Genomic DNA, 20,127 nt, shown 5'->3' with positions numbered 1-20,127 from the left:
GAGCGAGCAGAGGGAGAACAGAGCACATCTGACGTACAACAGAGGCAAAGCAAAGCCTCCAGCTCACAGAGCTGAAATCCTCACATCTTCATTTTTCGGCCTTTTGAGAGCTTTTTTTATTGTCTATTTTGTTGGTTTTTTTTTTTATTTGTCTATTTTTGTTCCTTGCCCACCTCCGCACTGAATGTGCTGAGCTCCTGGGCTGGAGAGGCAGCGTTTTAAGGGAGAACACTGGTGACACAAAGCAGAGAGCTCTCGGAAAAACAGCCTCTGGAGCAATAAACAGATTTGGTGCTGAGGGCTGTGAGGGACGGCTCCATCTGGGCTGCTGAGTCACAGAACCTACTGAAGTGAGATAAAAGCCAGAGGGCTGGAGGTAAGGGAAGCTTCCTATTAGGGATTTTTGCTATTTTGGTCCAAACACACGACGACGACAGCAGGAAGCAGAACAGGGCCAGGGCGGCGGTGCTTCGGCGGCCGCCGCTCCGCTCCGGCAGCCGGGGGGTTAAAACGCAGGCTGCCGCCGCCTCCTCCTCCGCCTGCCAGGCCCCGCTCGGCTCCCAGCCCCGCCGCCCCCGGCAGCCCACCCCGCCGGGAGGGCGGCGGGCCCGGCAGCCGGCGGCGCTCCCGGAGCGTCCTTGTCCCCGCAGGGCCGCGTCCCCACACAGCCCCACGGGGACGATCCGCGCGGCCCCGCACGACGCCCCGCAGGGGCTCCATCGCGCTCCCGTCCCGTCCCGCAGGGACCGCGCCACGTCCCCGCCGTTCCAGCCCCGCACACGGCGCGCATCCCCACGGGGCTCCCGACGCGTCCCCACGGACGACCCTCGCTCGCTCCCCCCCCGTCCGCACCGCCACGCGGGGCTCGGCCGCGTTCCCAGCGCCGCGCCCCCCCCCGCGCCCCCGGGCGGCGGTTCGGCCCCGAGGCGGCGCTGCGCCTTTAAGCGCGGGCCGGGCGCCAGCTGCCTCCGCCCGGGGGCAGCGCCGGGCGGGCCGGGCCCCGCCGTAGCCGGGCAACCGCACACGGCGGGCGGGCGGAGGGCGGCCCCGGCAGCGCCGCGATCAGGTGGCAGCACCGAGCCCGAGCCCGGCCGCTGCCCGGCGGATAAAAGTGCCGCCCGCCGCGGGACGGCCGCCAGCCGAGCGGAGCCGCCGAGGAGCCGCGGTAAGCCGCGGGGCGGGACGGGACAGCGGCGGGGGGTAGGGGGGGAAGCCGGGCCTCTCCGGGGGCGCCCCGCGATGCGCTCCGGAGCCGGCCCCGCTGCGGGCTCCGGGAACTCCGGGTTCTCCGCGCTGGCGCAGCGCTGCTCGCGGCGCGGCCCGCCCCGCTTCCCCGTAAGGGTGGCGATGCCGGCCCGCATCCCGCACGGCCGCACGCCGCGGTGACCGCAGCCCGGCCTGCCGCCGCGGGGCTCGGCGCGGTCCGTTCGGGCAGCGCGCGGCCGTCCCTGCGGCCACCGCCTGCGCTGCGGGGTGGGCACGGGAGGGCGGGACGGGGCACGAAGCGCACGGCCGGACGGCGGAGACGCGGCGGCTCAGCGCGCTCGGGACGGGCTGCTTCCCCGGGGGAAGCCCGACGGCGGCGCCGGGCAGCGCATCCCGCCCGCCGGGCGCTGAACCCCGGCACCCCTGGCGGGACGGGGCCGCACCGCGCGTCGAATCGTCGCCTGGGCGGCCGCCGGCAACGGCGCGACTCACGGCGGTGGGGCCGTAACCTGTTCGACGGGACGGCAAACGAGCGTCGTGCCGCGCGGCTCTGCCTACTGCCGGGTACCCCGATGTCGTGTTGTGAGGTCGGTTTATTCCTAACGCCGGAGGAACGGTGCAGGGGTTAGCAATGGCAAAACATTGTTTTCCCTTATGATAGGCCACATCGGCTTGGGTAGGGAGCAGATTGCTTCTCCCTGGGCCTCTCCACCCACCTCCAGGCACACTGTTGCCTCCGGTGCCTGGGTTCTGGCCTTTAGCACAGCTCCAGCTCAAAGGCAGCAAAGGTTCAATAGCACCGGCTTGGGGAGTGCACTCCAGCAGCGCTCTGGGCAGTGCAGCCCTGTGAGCAGCAGCAGCACGGCAGATGGGAAGCATTTTGCTCAGCACCAGCAGGGGCTCGATGCTGCTTGTGCTTCCTGCCCCCAGGACGTGCACGTCCCGCTCCTCAGGGAACAAGCGAAATCTCAGGGATTTCATTCCCGCTCCAGGATCTCCTGGCTCAGCTTCCATGTTGGTCTGGTCAACATGGGAAGTGGCACAGTTTAACCAAACAGCTGAACCCAACTACGTCTCAGAACTGGAGAGGCGAGCTGAGGCTGCTTTAGTGTTCAGAAATACATGGGGGGGAAGAGGGAAACCCTCTACATGGGATATTATGGGAGAGAAGAACAAAATGCAGAACTCTATACAGGAGAGGCAGTGCTGGCTTTGAGCCAGAAACATCACATCTGGGACCCAGGTGGAAGTGAGGAGCAAGGAAATCCAGTGGAGTGAGGCAGAGCTGTCAGTGCGCCGCACACACAGCCCTCCTGCTGCCCCAGACCATAGGGCTGCAGGCAGCCCTCCCTCCTGCCAGGCTGGTTTCCCATAGAAAGCAACGTTTGTGCCTCAAATTGGGTATGGGAGCTTCTCCCAATCCGCTCTGTCTCTAGATATATGCAACTGAGTTCCAGCTCCAAACCAACACCTGGCCAGGGCTCTCGTGCTTGGAAACGGATTGGAGGTCTCTGGAGCAGAGCCCCTGAACCTAGGGCCCTTCCTGCTGCTGGGCTCGTCCCACCCGGCTCCTCTCCCCCTTTAAATAAGGCAGCAACAGCCCTCAGGCAGCTTGTGTTAAATTAAACCACCACAGCTGGCAGCTTCCTGCAGGACAGCTCACCAGTCAGGTGCCGGTGTCTCCAGCGGGGTGTTTGGAGACAGCACAGCACTGATGGGACTTCGTGTTCCCCCCGTAAAGATTGCACCCCGCAGGACTGAGCACGGCTGCGTTTCCTTGGAGCCGGGAATCCCTATTCATGAGCAAAATTGGCATTCGCTGTGCCTTGTGCTGAGCAGCCGCCCATACCAATGGGAGCACACGGAGACCAGGGGTGCTGGCTCTGTGCTGTTTGCATGGGAAACATTCCCTGCTGCATGTAAACTTGATTTCCAGCTAATTGATTACAGTTGGCCTCCATTCCTGTTACCCTAAGCAACCTCACCAATGTGCTCAGAGCAACCTCATTCCTTCCAGCTGCTGCGGGCAGGAGGCTGGCAGGGCCAGGCAGCTGCTCGCCAGCCCCGCTCCACTGCTTTTCCTCCAGCTCAGCTTTCCACTGGTACAGCCCTGCACTGAACATCCCCAGGGCCCTGGGCTGCCCACGGCCCCACTCACCCACCCGGAGAGGTTCCCCACCACAGGCACACAGAGCACAATGCTCTGAGATCACTCAGGGAAGGAGGGCTGTACTTAGATGCACACTACTTGCAACAGCCTCTGGAAGAGGTCTGGGTGAGCATCGGCATGGAGGTGCCGTGCAATTTCTAGCAGTCACAGCAGTGAATTCACAGCTGCCTTCAATTGTATGGGTTTTGGTGCAGGCTGAAGCTGAGCACAGAGGTGCTGCCCAGCAATGAGAGGCCAACAGCCTGTGGCAGTGGCAGCAGCCTCTGAGCCCTGGGTGCAAACCACGTCGCCGCGGTCTTCAGCAGCATCACATAGGCATCAGAGCAGCTGTTTTTTGTGCAGCACATGGGAAAGGGAAAGCATCTCTCTTATCAGCTGGGCACATCCCTAGGAGAAGGGAGGCTGCATCGCACACCCCAGGAGGCACAGCCTGCCCACTGCTCTGCTCCACGCAGGTGCCCAGGCAGCCAGGGTCGCACACCCATACAATATGGGAGCTTCTCTGAGCTCTGCCTGCAGCCCAGATGCCGTCAGCTGGTGCCAAAATAAGCAGCATAGCTTTGGAACAGACTCTCCCTCCCCTCTTGCTTTGAGAGACGTGGAATTGAGAACAGCCCCCAGAGCTCAGCCAGCTCACAGCCCTGACGCTGCACACAGCCATAGGATCCAGCTCACGCCTCCTCAAGGCTTCATTCTGTTTTTTAGAGAGCATTTGATGCACCCAGCGTGAGTTTAAGCAAGACACAGGTGGCTGCACTATGGGCCTGAGCAGCAGACACATGGAGTGCTGGAGCATACCAGGAGCTCCAAAATAAAAGGTGCTGCCTTAGAAAAAAAACAGGCAGCTTGCTTCTCATGGATAAAACCAGTTGCCAAGGGAAGCTCATCCCCAGAGCACAGCCCTGCATCACACAAGGGTTCATGAATACCCACATGCTGCAGGCCACGTCGCTCCAGCGCCCAGGAAAGGAGCAGAGCCGTGCCACCTCGCAGGCAGTGTCACAGAGGCTGGGGCACCTGGAGAGGCTCAGGTCATGGGAGCAGCCCAGATTCCCACCGAGTGGAAGCAGCGCCACACCAGGCAGATAAAACCTCACTCTCTCCAACCAGATGTGCTAGACGCAGGGCCACTGAACAGCGATAAGCCCAGGACCTCTCACAGCCAAACCACGCACGTCCCCTGTGTGGCAGGGAGCCATGCCTGAACGCAGCACTGACAGCAGTGTGCGCCGTGAGCATGGGGGCTGTGGTTGTGCTGGGGGCTGTGCAGGCAGCCAGGCCTGCTCACAGCTTCTGGGAGATAGACTGTTATCTCGAGTTCACATCTGACAGCTTCCATCCCGTGCTTGCCTAAGAAGGTAATGCAGGCAGCCAGCAGGAATCAGAGCAGGGCTTGGCCACAGGTGCAAGGTACGGCTGAGGCATCCTCCGTCACACCCACATCACCCCATGTCCCTGCTGTTTCCCAATCCAAAACCCAACCGCTCATTTCTCTGCTCACGAGGACACACCAATGGCAGCTCCAGGAGTACATCACCAGTGGGGCAGGGGCTGCAGTTCCCATTCCACCTCCCAGCTTTGCTGTAGTGGTGCCCGCAGAGGCAGGGCAGCCCTCTGGCCTCGAGCCCATCTTGAGCTCCCTCAGACCTGGCACGAACGAGCTGTGACCCTGAGAACAGCCGTACTTTGTGCTCTCTGCTGAATTATATTTTAAACGCCGTTCTCCAAGACCATTTCCAAAGCAATTTGCTGTTTGGCCAAGCTAGGAAGGGCCCTGAGCAGACTCGTTTCAGCGCCTGCAATATTGACTCTTCTCTTTACTGCGGCGTTTGTCATCTCTTAAAATGAATAACTTTACCTCTCCTGGGAAGGGGGAGAAACAGCCTCAGTGCCGATACCTCATACACCCAGCCCACAGACCTGCTTCAAATCTCAGACGATGCTCTGGGAAAGAAACTGGGGGCTTCTGCTGCTTTGCTTTGTTGGGAGCGAGGCTCTCTCTGCACCTGCTCCTCCCCATGCCCTGAGCTCACTGGGCCCCTTCCGGTGCATTCTCAACACCCCCAGTGCCGCACCGTCCTCGGGCTCTGGTGGGGATGAGCAGAAGGCAGCACCAGAGCAGGGCCCCCCCTCAGCACCAGCCTGCAGGCCCAGGGCTCGCCATGCAGGGGGAGGAGAGCCAGAAGGTGTTTTCACCTCTGCTAGTTACAGTAGCACGGCGCCGACATGTAACGCAATGCTTACTGCAGTCCTGACTCACACCCCTTAGGAACAAGTCAGTGCCTCTGCTCTCAAGCCAAAAGAGTTCTTAAAAAAGAAAATCCTCCAAATCCCCCTATAAAGTCACAGAAAAAGCCACCCAGCACCCCTGGGATGAGAACTTTGAAGTTCAGAGCTGCCAACTCATCACTGGGAGACCAACAAGCAGGGCCCTCCGGCATCCCAGAGACCACAGCACATTTAACCATGACGTCTGCCTGTTTCTGTCTCAGTCTCCTGAGCTCTGAGAGGTGCTTTCAGGCCTTTCTCAGAAGACCCAGAAACCAAGAATGCTTTCCTGGGGGAATTGCAGTTTTCATTAATGGAAACCTGTGTCTCTGGGAACCAAAGCCAGAGGAAGAAACACCAACCACTACATGACTTGGAACAAGAGAGCTGTAAGCACCATCAGCAATAGCCTTTCTGAGGGAGCAGACCGCCCAACGCACAAACTATTACAGAGATATTATCTGACTGCTTCTAAAGCTCCCCAACCAGGAGAGGAGCTGCTGTGCGGCCAGGAGACCCAGCGTGGTGAGCACCACAAAGACACGCACCCAGCGGCCACCTCACCCATCTCCTGCTACACGCACCTGTCTCTCCTTTCTCCGGGGGGATCAGCACAGACAGACCGCACAGCTTAGCGGCAGAAACGCGCACGGCGCCCAACGCAAACTCACCGGAGTCGGTAGAACACGGTCCTGGAGCACAGTGGAGCCATCGGGAGAGAAATGCTGGTGGCAGTGGGCAGAAGCAAGGTGCCTCCTGCAGTGAATGCTGGGAAGGACCAGCTGGTCACTATGAGCCCACCCCCAAGGACAGCCGGTGCACACCTGGGGCCGTTAGGGGTGGGCTAATCCAGGCTGTAATTAATGAGGCCCTTCCCCCACCCCTCGTCAGGCACAGGAGAGAAACAGCTGCTTCCACCTGGGGCAGGAGGGGGACTGCACCAGTCCCCAGTACTGTTACCAGGGCCCCCGCTGAGCTCAGTACATGGCACAGAAGCACCCCAACCATGTGGACACGTGTGGCAGTGCCACCTCTGTGATGTGTGTGCGTGTGCCTGTATCCCGAAGCTTGGTTGCATAGGCTGACCGCTCACATGCAGGCATAGGCTGACCGCTCACATGCAGCCAGGATGGAGTTGTTTACTTCAGCCTTCTGTAACAAAACCTGACCCTGCAGCACCTGGAGCCTCCCCCTGCAGGATGGGTGGCCCTTGGCTCTGTGGGGCTCGCTGCTCACTCCATTCCATTCTCAGTTGTTTGTTGGTTTGGTTTGTTTTTTTGGCATGCAGCAGGAGTTGGTAAGAGCCTTTTCCTCTCTGCCCCAGCATAATGATGGGAACCATTTCATGAAGAGTAACAGCTTTGAGTTACAGAGGGGGCGAAGCAGAGTAAATTAGGCATATTAAGAATAGCAAATAGTTTCATACGAATGAAATCAGAAGCTGGCTGGGACTCGGCAGGAGAATTAGGAAGGTGCAGCTGTGAGGGCAGGTAACGACTCACACCTGCTGCTAGCTTTGGTCATCACCCAGGACTACCACAACCACCACGGGCATGGATCTGCCACACAGCAGAGGCAGCATGCTGTACATCAGCTGGCTGATACTGGGGAAGGTGCTGCTCTCTGCATCCTCCTGCCTCCCCAGCCCTCTGCTCTCATCGCTGTGCACCTCGGTTGTGTTGAGTTTGCTCAGAGCATGGCAGCAGCCTCAGCAGTTGCTTATGTAATGAAATCCTTCCTGAAACATTAACTGTTTCTGGTCCAGAGTTGTTCTGCTTCACACAGAGGCAGTGCTGCCAGGTATCGGCCATTTGGAGCTCTGTTGCTGCTCTTTTCCTGGCTGTGCAGTGTCCACTTAGTACAAAGCTGCTCGTCTATCTGTCCTTGGCCTCTGTTGAGAGTGAGCTGTGCACAGGCAGCTTGCTGCCAGCCCGGAGCTGTGGAGTTTGCAGAGCAAGCCCAGCTCGTTGCATGCAAATGGCCAGATAAGTTGCTGCCTGCAAGCAGGAACCACTTTATGGAAAGCAGCAGAGCCCTTCTCAAAGCACCCCAAGCCCCCGCAGCACACTTGCAGGGCTGGGTCCGCACGGGGCTGCCGCTGGCTGTCATGCTGCCAAAACCAAGCCTAGCTCTCACCGCTGGGAAAATCCAGCTTGTCCCTATTCATGTTGCATACCAAAGGGTTCCCATTTCCTCTCTGCTGCCTTTTGGCACTGACGATTTTTCGGTGCTCCTGTGTGGAGCCAGGAGTTGGACTTGATAATCCTTATGGGACCCTTCCATCTCAGGATGTTGTGAAGATCTCACCTACAGCAACTGCCCTCCCGTTTGCCAAGTCCAAAGCCCAGAGTGACCTGAACCTCAACCCTCCTGCACATTGCCACTCATGCCACCATGAGGACTTGGGGGATGTTTCTGCTCAGATGTTTCTCTAAAGCAAGGAACTCAGCACCCAATGGCCGGGAGGAGACAGATCCCTGCCCTGCTGGAGCTGCCCAAGTCCAGTGCTGAGCTTCCTCATCCCAGGCAGCGGCAGGTCAGCCGGGCAGGTGACATCAAGGAAACAGAGATCAGCCAATTTTGCTGGCCGACTCCCTGCGGTGAAAGCCGAGCTGAGACTGAGCAAACAAAGGCCCTGGATTCAGCATTTATTAGATGAAACAGGCCAGATCCTCCTGCACAGCCCTCTCCGGAGCAGCCCTGCCCAGCCCTGCAGCTGCAGCGTGTTTGCAGGTCACCTCCCCACTAATGCTCCCCAGCCCTCCTGGAGGACAGCGTGGAGTTACAATCCTGTTTGGATTTGTGTGCTGCCAGAGCCGCATCCCGCCCTGCCTGCCGGCCCTGCAGCGGGCGCACTGCCTGCCAGCCTCCAGCACCGCTCTCGTTGCTCTCGGCCCATTTCACCTCACTCTGTTTTGCTCCTTCCACTCTCAGGACATGTGTTTTCTCTGGTCTAGATGGAGAATCAAAAGGGGATGCTGTCTTAGTCCTGTTCATCCCAAAAGCAGGATGCTGTGGCTCTCAGTACCAACTTGCCCTTCTACAGCCTCTGTGTCCATGCAGAGAAGCTGTGATCCTCCTTTCCAGTCCTTGGAAAGCTACCTAATTTGGTGGCTAAACATCCTCAGGGTGAGATGCTGCCTGGTGCCCTCTCTCAGACCCAGCTGGTGCATAACAAACCCATGCTCTCTTCTCTTCCCAGCTCAGTGTTGGATGTGCTCTGAGATACCCCAGTCCCAGCAGCCCTCTGCCTCCAGGTGCCATGCGGTGCTTGGGAGTAGCTTGTTCTTGAGTGGAAGTGCCCAAATCCTTTGTGTTGCCGGTAGTAGATACTTGAATAGGGATTTCCCCTGCTCTGAGAACCCAATTCCTTTGAAATGCCATGATGTTCCCTGCTGTTCCAGCTGGGTGCCTGCAGTGGGAAGCTGAGTGCTCACATCTGCAGCAAAAATCTTCCTGTTGGAGCACGAACTTCTGCAGCACCGGCACTTTGGGCCCACAGTTTCAGGAGCTGCTCAAGTAGCTGCCAGCAGGGAACAAGCCACAGAGGAGACTGCGTTATGCTCATTAAGTTACCATACTGCAAACCCGTGCCAAAAATCTGCTGGCAGCGCTACCAGCCACTGCTGAGACCTGCCAGTGCTTTACAGAGCCTGGGATGCTGACAGACCACGGCGTGGCAGCGTCGGGCCTGGGGCACTGCAGGCACTGCAGGCACAGTCTCAGCCCTTCCAGGGGGCCCATGAGAACTCTGCCCCCACCTCGGCCTCTCCCACACCAGGCTCCAGCTGGAGGCCACATAGGTAGACTTACATGACTTACAAGGTATTAATGCATCGTGGCTCATCCCCTTGCTTGCAGCTTCTAAACTGGCTTTGGAGAAGTCCTAAAGGAGTAAGGGAGATAAAAACAGAACTTTTATTTTCCACTCTGGCCTTTGAAATAGCAGGAGTGCCCAGATCGTGCCCTTCCTGGGGCCCACAGCGGAGGTGGCCGGGGATAAATGGCTCACACAGGCAAACCCACACCTCTGTGGAGCGTGTCTTTCTCCAAAACATTAGTCAGTTATTAAAGCAGCAGGAAAAGAGCCTCCCTTGTCCCTACCTCTGCTTCAGTTTTACTCTCTGTTTGACATAACCAGGTCAGTCTTTCCACACTTCCCCAGCCTCACTGGGAACCGATTACTGATCGAGATGGACGTGACTCACTGCCTTTTTTAATGAGCAATTTTCCTATGTTTATGTGCTTTGGCAGAGACTTTCTTATACCTAAAAAAGGAGAAGGGTGGCATTGGGGAGAAGGCAGGGTACATTGCTGGCATCTATATCCAGTCTGCGTGAGATGTTTCTCACCCTCTCCTTGGATTCCAGCCAGTTGGGAAGTTACTGCTTTTGAACACGAAAAAAGGCGTCACTAATCTTCCACAAGCTAATCTGGATGAAATGCTGCCCAGGCCCACAGGTAGGCTGCCTAAGCCCTTGACAACTAATTGGAGCTAATTAGGTTAGAAGATTTTTGTGTTAATATCTGTTTAGGCTGTGCCTGGGGGCCCCACGGTAATAAGCATCGTACAAACCCAGGGCAGCCTTACCCACAGAGGTTTGCCAGTAGGAGATTGTCCAGGCCACAGCAGGGTGAGTTGGGTTTTCCTTCTCTCTTGCACAGACTCAGGCTCATCGGACAGGTGCCCCACTCACGTGGTGTTTGCTTGTGTCTTGCAGTGACTAAGCGGAGGAAGCACTTGCTATCCTTGCACTACCGGGCCAGACAATCCTTCCCTCGGCTGCAGATCCCTCTGGATCCCTTCCCATAATGGAGGTGTGAGTGCCAAGATCCTCCATGACCTCCAGAAGCCACAACTCCTTGCCGAGAACTCTGATGGCTCCACGAATGCTTTCCGAAGGTGCTCTGGGGGGCATTGCCCAAATCACCCCCTCGCTGTACCTGAGCCGGGGCAGCGTCGCCTCCAACCGGCACCTGCTCCTGTCCCGAGGGATCACCTGCATAATCAACGCAACCATCGAGATCCCCAACTTCAATTGGCCCCAGTTTGAATATGTCAAAGTGCCTTTGGCTGACATGCCCAACGCCCCCATCTCCTTGTACTTCGACAGCGTTGCCGACAAGATCAACAGCGTGGCACGGAAGCACGGGGCCACCTTGGTCCACTGCGCGGCCGGCGTGAGCAGGTCAGCCACCCTGTGCATCGCCTACCTGATGAAGTACCATAAGGTGTCCCTCTTCGAGGCTTACAACTGGGTCAAATCAAGACGCCCTGTTATACGCCCCAACGTGGGCTTCTGGAGGCAACTGATAGACTACGAGAGGAAGCTGTTTGGGAAGACAACGGTTAAAATGGTACAGACACCATATGGCATCATCCCAGACGTTTACGAGAGAGAGAGGAGACCCCTGATGCCTTACTGGGGAATTTAATGTGACTGCAGACGGGAAGCACAGCAGAAGGGACATGCTGTTCCAAGTCGACCAGACTGGAGATGTTCCCTTCTCTTTCTACAGCCAACTTTGGTTCTTTACCATACAGCAGAACCTCAACTAATTTTCACCTCACTAACCCGCAAGGCCAACAGTTCCCTTCGAAGCATTTCTCTCTACAGGGATTCCCCCATCCCATTTTTCTCTGATTTAGCAGAATGAGATCTTCTTATAAGTTTATTCCTTTCATAAAGCCTCCCTCTCTTTTTAGTCAGTTTATTAGTATCCTATGAGGAAAGGCCTACGAGGCGTTCGGCAGAATTAATGAACAAAGTGCGCTTTGTGATGCGGTAGCCTGGATATTTCTTTAATAGCTTGTTTGCTTCCTTGCAGAATCCTGTAGTGGTTTGGGAGCAGCACTGGCACCACAGGGAAGTCCAGCTCTAACAGCATGGCTTCCAGGAGCAGGGAGGAGGTAGTGCAGGGTTGTGTTGCTAGTGCTGGTGTTTTCTTTAACATCTGTAGTGACTCTCAGTATATAGTGTTTGAGATCTTTAGTCGGCTCTTAATCTGTATTAAAAGTCAAAAAGAATGAAGTCAGTCCGTGTCAGGCACAAGTGAAATAAAATTTGACTGATTGGAATCAAGTAAATACCAAGCCCTTCTTCACTCATTCCATGCCAGGGCAATAGTCCTGGAATACACCGACACTTCTGAAAAGTACTGCTGGTGTTCCGTGGGTGGAAAGGAAACACAATTTGTGAACGTGTGGCTCAAAGCAGCAGCAGGAGGTTAACCCTTCCCTTCCCACCACACAGCCAAGGGGATGTTTAGGAAACGCTGTGTGCGTGGCCACCTTCCTAAAGGGCTGAGTTGCATTTCCTAACATTCAGACAAGCAGTGGACTGGAAGTAGGTACACCCACTGGAGTACTTTGCTCTAGATGTCGTGATCTGCCTTAGCCCATTTCTCAAACACTTCATTATGTCCTCAAGGTTATGTTGCATTCTAGAATTGTTCTGCACAAAAAGGCGATCTGTTTCACCTCCGGACGGGGATGGCGGTACGGAAAAGGCTTTGCCTCGCTCCGTTCGTGATGAGAAAGATTCCAACTGGAGACGTGGGAGAAACCTGTCTGTGGCACAGCTGCTGCCTCCTGGGCACCGCTGCCCTCCCCGCAGATGGAGCAAGACCTTCCTGTCCTCTGCTGCATCCCTGCCGGATGAGTACGCAGATTGCTGGATGCTGAGAGAGCTATCTGATTTAAATGAGATTCTATACTTGTAAAAAAAAAATCAATAAAGAGTAAACTAGAACATGTGTTGGCTTCCTGTTCAGAACTGTGCTAATGTATCTGAAGTAGCAGTGGGAACATGGTGTAATCCTGAGCAGCACTTTACACAAGTCTGGAGAAGTAATTCTGTGTTCCAAGCAGTTTCGAGGTGTCCCCCATTCCTGACAGTCATTGCAACATCCAGGCGGTTCAGTTAGTGATGCAAATTCCTCAATATTTTAAGGGCATCCAGAGTCCAAAAAGAGTTTCCTGTGTGCACCTACAGCCCATTCCACCTGCAAACCTTTCTTGGGGTGCAGTAGCCAAAACTGCAGCTGGAAAACCCCCAGCACTGAGCACCAGGTTTTCCAACTCCCAGCACCTGGATCTCAGGGCAGTTCTGTATCAAGCACAACAGAGCAGCCCTGCAGCGCCAGAGGGAATTCTTTTCAGATGAGCAAGAATCAAGTTTCAAGGGAGATTTGCCACACGCTGTGTTCAGTTCGGGTTTCAGCGGTCGTGTCTCTTGGCACTGTTTGCAGTGACAAACAAGCAGGCGTATCACACTGACTGTCCATTTGAAAATGTACTATTTTTCTTTTCCTTTGGAGTTAAATATCACCAGGGAAGTGGTAAGAAAGGAAGTGCAGATTAAAAATAGGACTAAGAATTAGTTGGGAGAAATCCTGAAAGCATGTCACTTAGAGGGGAAAAAATACTTAAAAAAAAAAAAAGCCTTTCAAAACTAAACTTTTTCTAAAGAACTGAGTAGGCCTATTTTAACAGTATTTTCTGCACAAAAACTAGAAGGGAAACCTTCTCCACTTGGAATAGCTAGATGTATATTTTGCACACACACTGCTTCAGTGTTGGGGGAGGAGACAGTACCAATTGTTCAACCAAAGCACAGAGTGACTTGGAAGCAATAAGAAATGCAGTCCCCTCACAAAAGCATATCATGAAACAGAGAACTCATCCAGAATGCCCAGCAGAGATTTGAGAGAAGTGCAGTGGTACCAACAACTTAGAGGCACCTCTCCACAGAAGTTTCTCCTTCCAATAGAAGATATTTTACCTGTGCCTCATTTTCCCCCAAACGGTTTTTGTGCACCTTGAAGTCAACAGAAGCAGAAGAGGTGACTCCAAGTGTCTGGAAGCAGGGCAGCACGACGTGAGGAAGCACCATTCCTCCTGATTGCCATCGTCCAGAAGATGTCCTTGTTTGCAGAACACTGTAGGTGCCACTCAGTGAGACACCTTCCAGTCGTTGGCCACAGGGATTCTGCACAGCATTCAGCACGTGGCCCCAGCTGTGCCCTGCAAGCACCCCTGCAGGGATTTCTGCAGCGACTCTGGCACAGCACAGACTGAAACAGCTCCAACTGCAAATGGTGAAATCACTTCTAGAAGACAAACAATGCTCACCCAAAGGGGACAAGAAGGAATCACAATATAAATAGATTTCTCCTGACCTCTTTTCTTCATAGTATTGAGAACTGGAATTAAATACAGGCCCAGAAATCAAAAAGACATCTTCCAGAAGAAGCAGCTTGTACAATAGCAGCTTTTATTGAAAAGGCCGCCTTTGTTTCAAGTTTAATCAATCTGACACAAAGCTGAGAAGGGAACTGCATTCCACGGGGTGTCAGCTTCCTCCCAACCCTTGGCTTCCCCTCATGGCACCATGTGCTGCTCAAGGAGAAGCTGCTCAAAGCACGCCAGGCGAGGAGAAGCTGCTGCTGGAGATGGAGAACCATCAACACCAAGAGCTGAGCATTCCTATCCCACACAGCACGGCAGGGAAATGGGGCAATAAGGAAACAGGGCAGTAAGGAAACAAACAGGCTAGAGCCACCGGTTTGCTCTCCAGCACTTCATCCACCGAGACAAAGCACACCGAGATAGCGCAGAAGCATCAGGAGTACAATGGGGCAAACCATGCATAAAGTAACCGAGGGAACAATCTCTTCAAACTCCAAATATACACACAAAGGAAGATCACTTTCCCAGCTCCAGCGATTACAGACATTAGAAAAAAACAAAACCACATTTCTCAGTTTTTTTCCTAATCAGTGTCCAGAAAAAGGAGTTGCATTTACACAATTCAGCACAGCCAAAGCAGAAGGCAGCACGTCCATCAGCCCGTACGCAAAGGAAGCAGGGAACGCAGTCTGTTACAATGCACCATAGAAAATACCATCACCTTGGATACAGATTGGCTAGCAGCGCCGCATCCGAGGGAGCTGAATGCAACAGTGAGTCATTGTAACGAGCGGGATGTGCAAGGGAAATGATCCTCCTGTGCAATGCCTGTACCGAGGGTATCTGCACGAACAGCATTTGGTGTTTGTTGTGCTCCCGTGACGTCAAAGCCTTCAGAAAAAACATTTCTGCTGCTCACAAACGCAGCAATGCTGCCGGCTGCTTCCCCTTCTGCAGGCAGCAGCGACAGCAGTGCCGCACCTCTCCATGCTCCTCTGCAACTGTTAACACAGATTCCTTATTGTTATGGCCAGAAGACACACTAGATCCATCTCAGAGAGGAAACTTCCCTGCTTAACGAGTACATTACGAGAGAAACATCACTGAAACGCATTTTTATGACAGCATAGCTCATATGGTATTTGAAATATTGATTGCTTTAAGTTTCACATTGTGGCCTGTTTCCTTCATGGCGTTCACTAATTAAAGACAAACAAACCTATCCAGTTAAGTGCTCAGGAACCGCGATGGAAACCCATGCTAACAATAAACTCCCTTTTCCCAATATAGCACTTCCACAAGCACAGCCTTTGCATCAGCCAGACACTCCAAACCACTTGAGAGGTCCCCTCGCTCGCAGCAAGGAGTGCAGCAGTGCCCAAGTGCTCCAGGCATTCAGCTGCACGCTGTGTGTTGCCGTGCTGCTCTGCACAGACCCCAAACATCAGTGGGAACACTTACCCTGGTGATGCATGCAGCCCCTCATTAGCAGGGAAAACAATCTCAGAAGCTATGGTGCTGTCACTGTTTCATGCCTAATAAATGAAACAGCAAATAGTGACTGCCTTTTGTTTTTTTTAAACATATAATTACTGGGCAGCAGAAGGCAAGCAGTCACTGTCACATGATGAAAAATCCACCATTTGATGAGCTTGAGCTTGCAATTGGAGGCACGAGTTGTTGTTCCTTGAATGAGCTAATCTCAGGCAGCAGGAAGGTTGATTTTAATTTGTCTGAATAAGGGACCAGACATCTAACACTCCTGTTAGCCAAGATTCTTTCATTTGGCATAATTAATAGTTTAGTATAGTTAAGAATTAGTAAATAAATCAATCACAGAACCACAGAATGGCTAGGGTTGAAGGAACCTCAGGGCCCACCTGCTCCAACCCCAGCACCATCAGGCTGCAGATATCACTACTGAAACTCATCAGGCACGACTTCCCCTTGTGAAGCCACACTGCCTACTCCTGTTATTTCCTTCTCCCTCGTGTACCTGGAAATGGTTTCCAGGACGAGCTGCTCCATCACCCTGCAGGGACTGAGGTGAGGCTGAGTGACCTATGAGGTTCCCTGGGTCCTTCTTTTTACAGACAAGAGGACGTGTGCTTGCTTCCAGTCTTTGGGAACTTCTCCCATTTGCCACAATTGAGCAGAGATGACAGAAAGGGGCCCCACAGTCACATAAGTCAGCTCCCTCAGTACTGCATCCCATCGGGGCCCATGGACTTGTGAATGTCCACTTTCCTGAACTGCTCTTTTCCTCTTTATAATTTCAATTTCAGCAAATGATTAGGGGTCAATGTCAGTTATTCATAATGGAGGCAAGGCAAAGCTGGAAAAGCTGTTGACATCCTTGGAGAAAAGGGACTTTCAACTTTGACAAGTCAAAGAATTAAGCAGCAAGATGTACCTGATGGATACACACCACAGTGCATTCTCTGCAAACTGAACAAAACTGTGCAGAGGTAAGGCTGTTAAAATAATGCCATGAAGCTCCCAATGGATTTAAAATTCCCAAAGTAGCTGCTGATGGCACTGTTATCTGGGTGTTGCACTGGAAGAAAGAGTCAGGTATTTTAGATGTCTGCGTAACACTTTGCAGTAGGTCTATGACTTCTTCCTGTTTAGGCAGGCGCCCCTCCTGAAAGCAACAGAACAGCAGACTGGCAACAGACTGCTTCAGCAGACAGCCTGCTTGAGGAGACAGCTTCCAGGGTGAGATCACACCTGTCCCCAGCAGGAGCTGAGGCCCACCTGTGCTGCCAATTCTGGGAGTCAGGAAAACACATTATTACAGCCAGCACTAGGTTGCACACGTTACATGCAGGCATCCCATCAAGTAACACATGTTAAAATACAAAAAGGTAATATACACAGGAGCAGACATGGCAACAGTGGAGTCCAATTTTCAACAGTGATGCAGTCACACAACCACCAAAGCACTGGGCAAAACAAACCCCACCCATAGTTTAGGACAAGTCCAAGAAGGGAGGTCACCTAGGATTTGCAGAGAACAGCACAGACTGCAAGTTCCCAAACCCAGCTGTCTGCACTAAAGAACCTGGATACGAAGGGGAAACTTGTAACAATTTTCCAAGTTCTTATCCTCCAGTACTAACTACTTAGGAGTTTGAATATGGTATAATTTACAATTCAGAACGGTGACAGCATGAATATAGAACACCTCTCTGCCATCTAATTCCTCCCATATCAGTAATTCAGTAAAATACTTTGCCTTGAAAGTAACCACGACTTGAGCACTGTGTGCATGTAATAGTAGAGCAGCAAACATTTAAAGAAAAACATCATGGTCCAGACACCAAAAACATTAAGAAAAGATTTGTTTGACAGTACCTACTTTGAGTACTTAAGTAGTCATTTCTATGCAAATCAATCTAACACTTCAGTTCACCTTGGAAGCTATGTCCTCTCTGAGGTCTGCATTTGGTTAGCAGACTGCTTGTTTGTTTGACAGAGGCCAGCCCACCCTCATCTTGATAAAGATTGAAATGCCACATTTTACGCCACTCGACAATTTTTCCCAGATGTTTCTGAAACCCCAGCCATTTCCAGGAGAATTCTTCATGGTGAACTTCTATATGTGGCAGTGGCTTTCATTCACGATTGTACAAAAGCCAAAATGAAGCATTTCAAACGAAGAATCCTTTCCACTCACTCGATCACACCATTCATTTCACCTGATCCTCCACCTTCGGCACAACCATTTCAGAGCAGGTCTGGCAAAATGAGACCCGGAGGCTTTGGTTCCACACAGTTGATCCAGAAGTTTGCACAGCTCGCATGGTACTGGTGCCCTCCATATGCCAGCTTAAAATTATCCGTTTCTGAATTGAAGGCCTGGAGTAACAAGAATTGAAACAAGCGTGACCGTCTCACCTCCTCCGCGCTCCAGAAACTAGAGTGGAAAATGGACATCACACAGGTGATCACCCCAAAATGGCAAATCATGGTACAGCCTGGACCCTCTTTCTCTGAACTGAATAAACCATTTCCACTTGCGGAAGCACAGCAGCCAAACTAATCCTTTCTCTTAGTCTGCAAAATGCTTGCAGGTGGGCAAAACCTACCACCCTCATACCTGATGCATACCTGCCTGTCACACCACACTTCAGCAGTGCCCCATCTGATGCCTGTAACTCACTGTGCTCCACGCAGCTTCCAGAACAAGGCCAGTTCTGCCAGCCAACAGCCACCTGCCACGCTGCTTCACCAGTCAGACTGCTGTGACCGAGGCTGGTGCTGCCTCTGATATTAACGTTATCCCACCATACTCCAGGCTGAGTTTGGTCCACTTCCTTCTGGTAATTGAATCTGTTTTACGACTGGATGCACGAAGCCACAAACAAGCTTAAAATTTCTCCATGTATGTTGCTAGGTGATACTGCTTAAACGTGACGGGGAACTGAATTTATATTTTTAAGTAAATCTAGACTGTTTGTGATATAACACTGATTTTTTTTCCCCAGTTCAGAAAGAGAACATTTAGCAGCTGTTCCTACTTCAGCAGAATTTCCAGTGCTTCACAACTACCTATTTAAAAAATATTTTAACCATGTTTCCCAGATTCTGGATTTCCTGCACAGACTTCTAAAAATGCCATTGCCTACTGCATATAGACGAAAGTCAGTATTTGTACCAGAAACCCCTGCAGCTCCCCCCTCTTCTGCCACAGACATGCAGGCAGCTATGAACTCAGAAACTCACTGCAGGGACTTTTCTACCACACAACAGAAGGAGCACAAAACCAGAAAGCTGTTCACAAGGTATGAGCATGCAGACAAGACGAAAGGCAGGCTCTGGAGCATGTTAGTTGATCAGATCAAGTATTAATAGTAACAGAAAAAATGACTGGAAGAAAAGGGGGTCATGATTGGTACAATTGAGAATGACAGCTGAAGGCCAGCTAGCAGTTCAGCCTTTCACACTCAACTAGGAATGATTCTATAAAGAATGTTTTTTACACGTTCATACTTTTTTAGGAAGCTCTTCCACAGGTTTCTCTTCTTTCTGAAATAACGTTGAAACCAAAAAGTCAGCAAAACTGCCGATACACATTAATTGGTTGGCATAATTACTCTGTACACATCCTGGGATTCCCTCCCAGCTCTGCTAATTACAAGAGTCCCCTCCTGGTGATCCTTGGAGATGCATTTCATAAAGAAACATTATTATAATACTTTTAATATGTACACACTTCAGTCTCAGCATCCCAGCTCCTTCCCAGCGACGAGCCATTGACCTCATCAGCCCTTTCTCCACATCTCTGTCGCATGCAGAGCCCAGTGAACGCAGGCCATTGACTATGAGAGTCCCATCTATTTATGGGTCAGATTTTGCCTTTGCCACTTCCAGTTACAAATTAAAATTTAAAATTCATAAATATGTCCCAGGCCTAAATGGAAGCCAAAACTATAAATTAAAAAGGAGTTTAGTGACAGAGGCCGTATACTTACTTTACTTCTGGAATCCACATTTAGGAGGCACACTCCACAGGCAAGGTCTTGGGCGTTTTTAATCCCTGGGCGCAGCATACAAGAAGAGAAATCCAGTGAGTTTTCATCTGGCTGAAGAAATGAGACAATAAAGTTTAGGCATTTTCAATGAGTTTCAGACCTCATAATAAGAATAACTGATCTGGTTGCAAGAGAGAGCTGTGGTATCCCAACAGGCAACGCGGAAGAGATGGCACAGTGCATTTCCTCATAAATTGACACGTGATTGAATCAAAGCCGCTCGCAGATATTTGCAGTCCTGCTATGCAATCTCCATCAACATTGATTTATAACACTCCAGCTCTTGAAAAAGGGTGAGACTACAAAGGAGAGAATTCTTCAGTTCCGTGTTCCCACATCAAAAGGAGAAGAAACTTCTGAAGAAAGAGCTCAGGCGGCTCTGCTACGTTTCAACTGCAGCATATTAAGAACTGGACGAGGATAAACAGTGGTATGCAGCAGCTGTTTGTGCAGCTGCGAGGAAACAAGGCAGCGGCCAGCACCGCTTTCACCAGTGTTTGAAGTGCTCTCTGTATCTGTGTTCATTGCCCTGAGTTCTGTACTACCGCCCGCTCAAAAAGGGCAGCTCTTATTCTTTCCGAAGGTTTTTCTGAAAGAATATGGCACAATGTACAACTGGAATATTAAGATTAACCACAGCACCTAAGAATTCAGGTCATCAGCTATTTCACGCCAGACACAAGTTCAGGCTCAAGAGAGACAATGGACAGAGGAGATGAAGCCTGCAAAGAAGAAAGAGAGCAACTTCTCTAGCA

The 20,127-nt window shown here is 52.4% G+C and overlaps 2 protein-coding genes across 8 annotated transcripts in view; one reads left to right on the top strand and one right to left on the bottom strand.

Annotated features, from left to right (window-relative positions):
• Positions 1-352: 352 nt before the first annotated feature.
• DUSP14 (dual specificity phosphatase 14) lies at positions 353-12,396 on the top strand. Of its 2 annotated transcripts, none has more exons than XM_052688938.1 (2): positions 353-376; positions 10,366-12,396. In XM_052688938.1, exon 2 carries the CDS (start codon positions 10,484-10,486, stop codon positions 11,078-11,080), a length of 597 nt encoding a protein of 198 aa, XP_052544898.1. In that variant the 5' UTR covers positions 353-376; positions 10,366-10,483; the 3' UTR covers positions 11,081-12,396. The 2 variants fall into 2 exon arrangements, with proteins under 2 accessions (XP_052544898.1, XP_052544897.1); XM_052688937.1 differs by lacking the exon at positions 353-376 and adding an exon at positions 1,015-1,165.
• Positions 12,397-13,903: 1,507 nt separating this feature from the next.
• Positions 13,904-20,127, bottom strand: part of SYNRG (synergin gamma) — a 35,969-nt gene continuing 29,745 nt past the window's right edge. For 4 of the 6 annotated variants that reach the window (XM_052688924.1, XM_052688926.1, XM_052688927.1 and 1 more), the window contains 3 exons: positions 19,313-19,423; positions 18,831-18,866; positions 13,904-17,696 (listed from right to left, as the gene is read on the bottom strand). In XM_052688924.1, the coding sequence (XP_052544884.1) occupies positions 17,565-17,696; positions 18,831-18,866; positions 19,313-19,423 (279 nt within the window). In that variant the 3' untranslated portion in view covers positions 13,904-17,564. The remainder of the gene's footprint in view (positions 17,697-18,830; positions 18,867-19,312; positions 19,424-20,127) is intronic. The other 2 variants (XM_052688925.1, XM_052688929.1) reach the window with 1 other exon arrangement.

This window comes from Tympanuchus pallidicinctus, unplaced genomic scaffold (assembly GCF_026119805.1).
Source record: "Tympanuchus pallidicinctus isolate F22 unplaced genomic scaffold, pur_lepc_1.0 scaffold24, whole genome shotgun sequence".
Lineage (NCBI taxonomy): Eukaryota > Metazoa > Chordata > Aves > Galliformes > Phasianidae > Tympanuchus > Tympanuchus pallidicinctus.
Note: the sequence above shows the minus strand (reverse complement) of the source record. Positions and strands in the feature narration are given on the sequence as shown.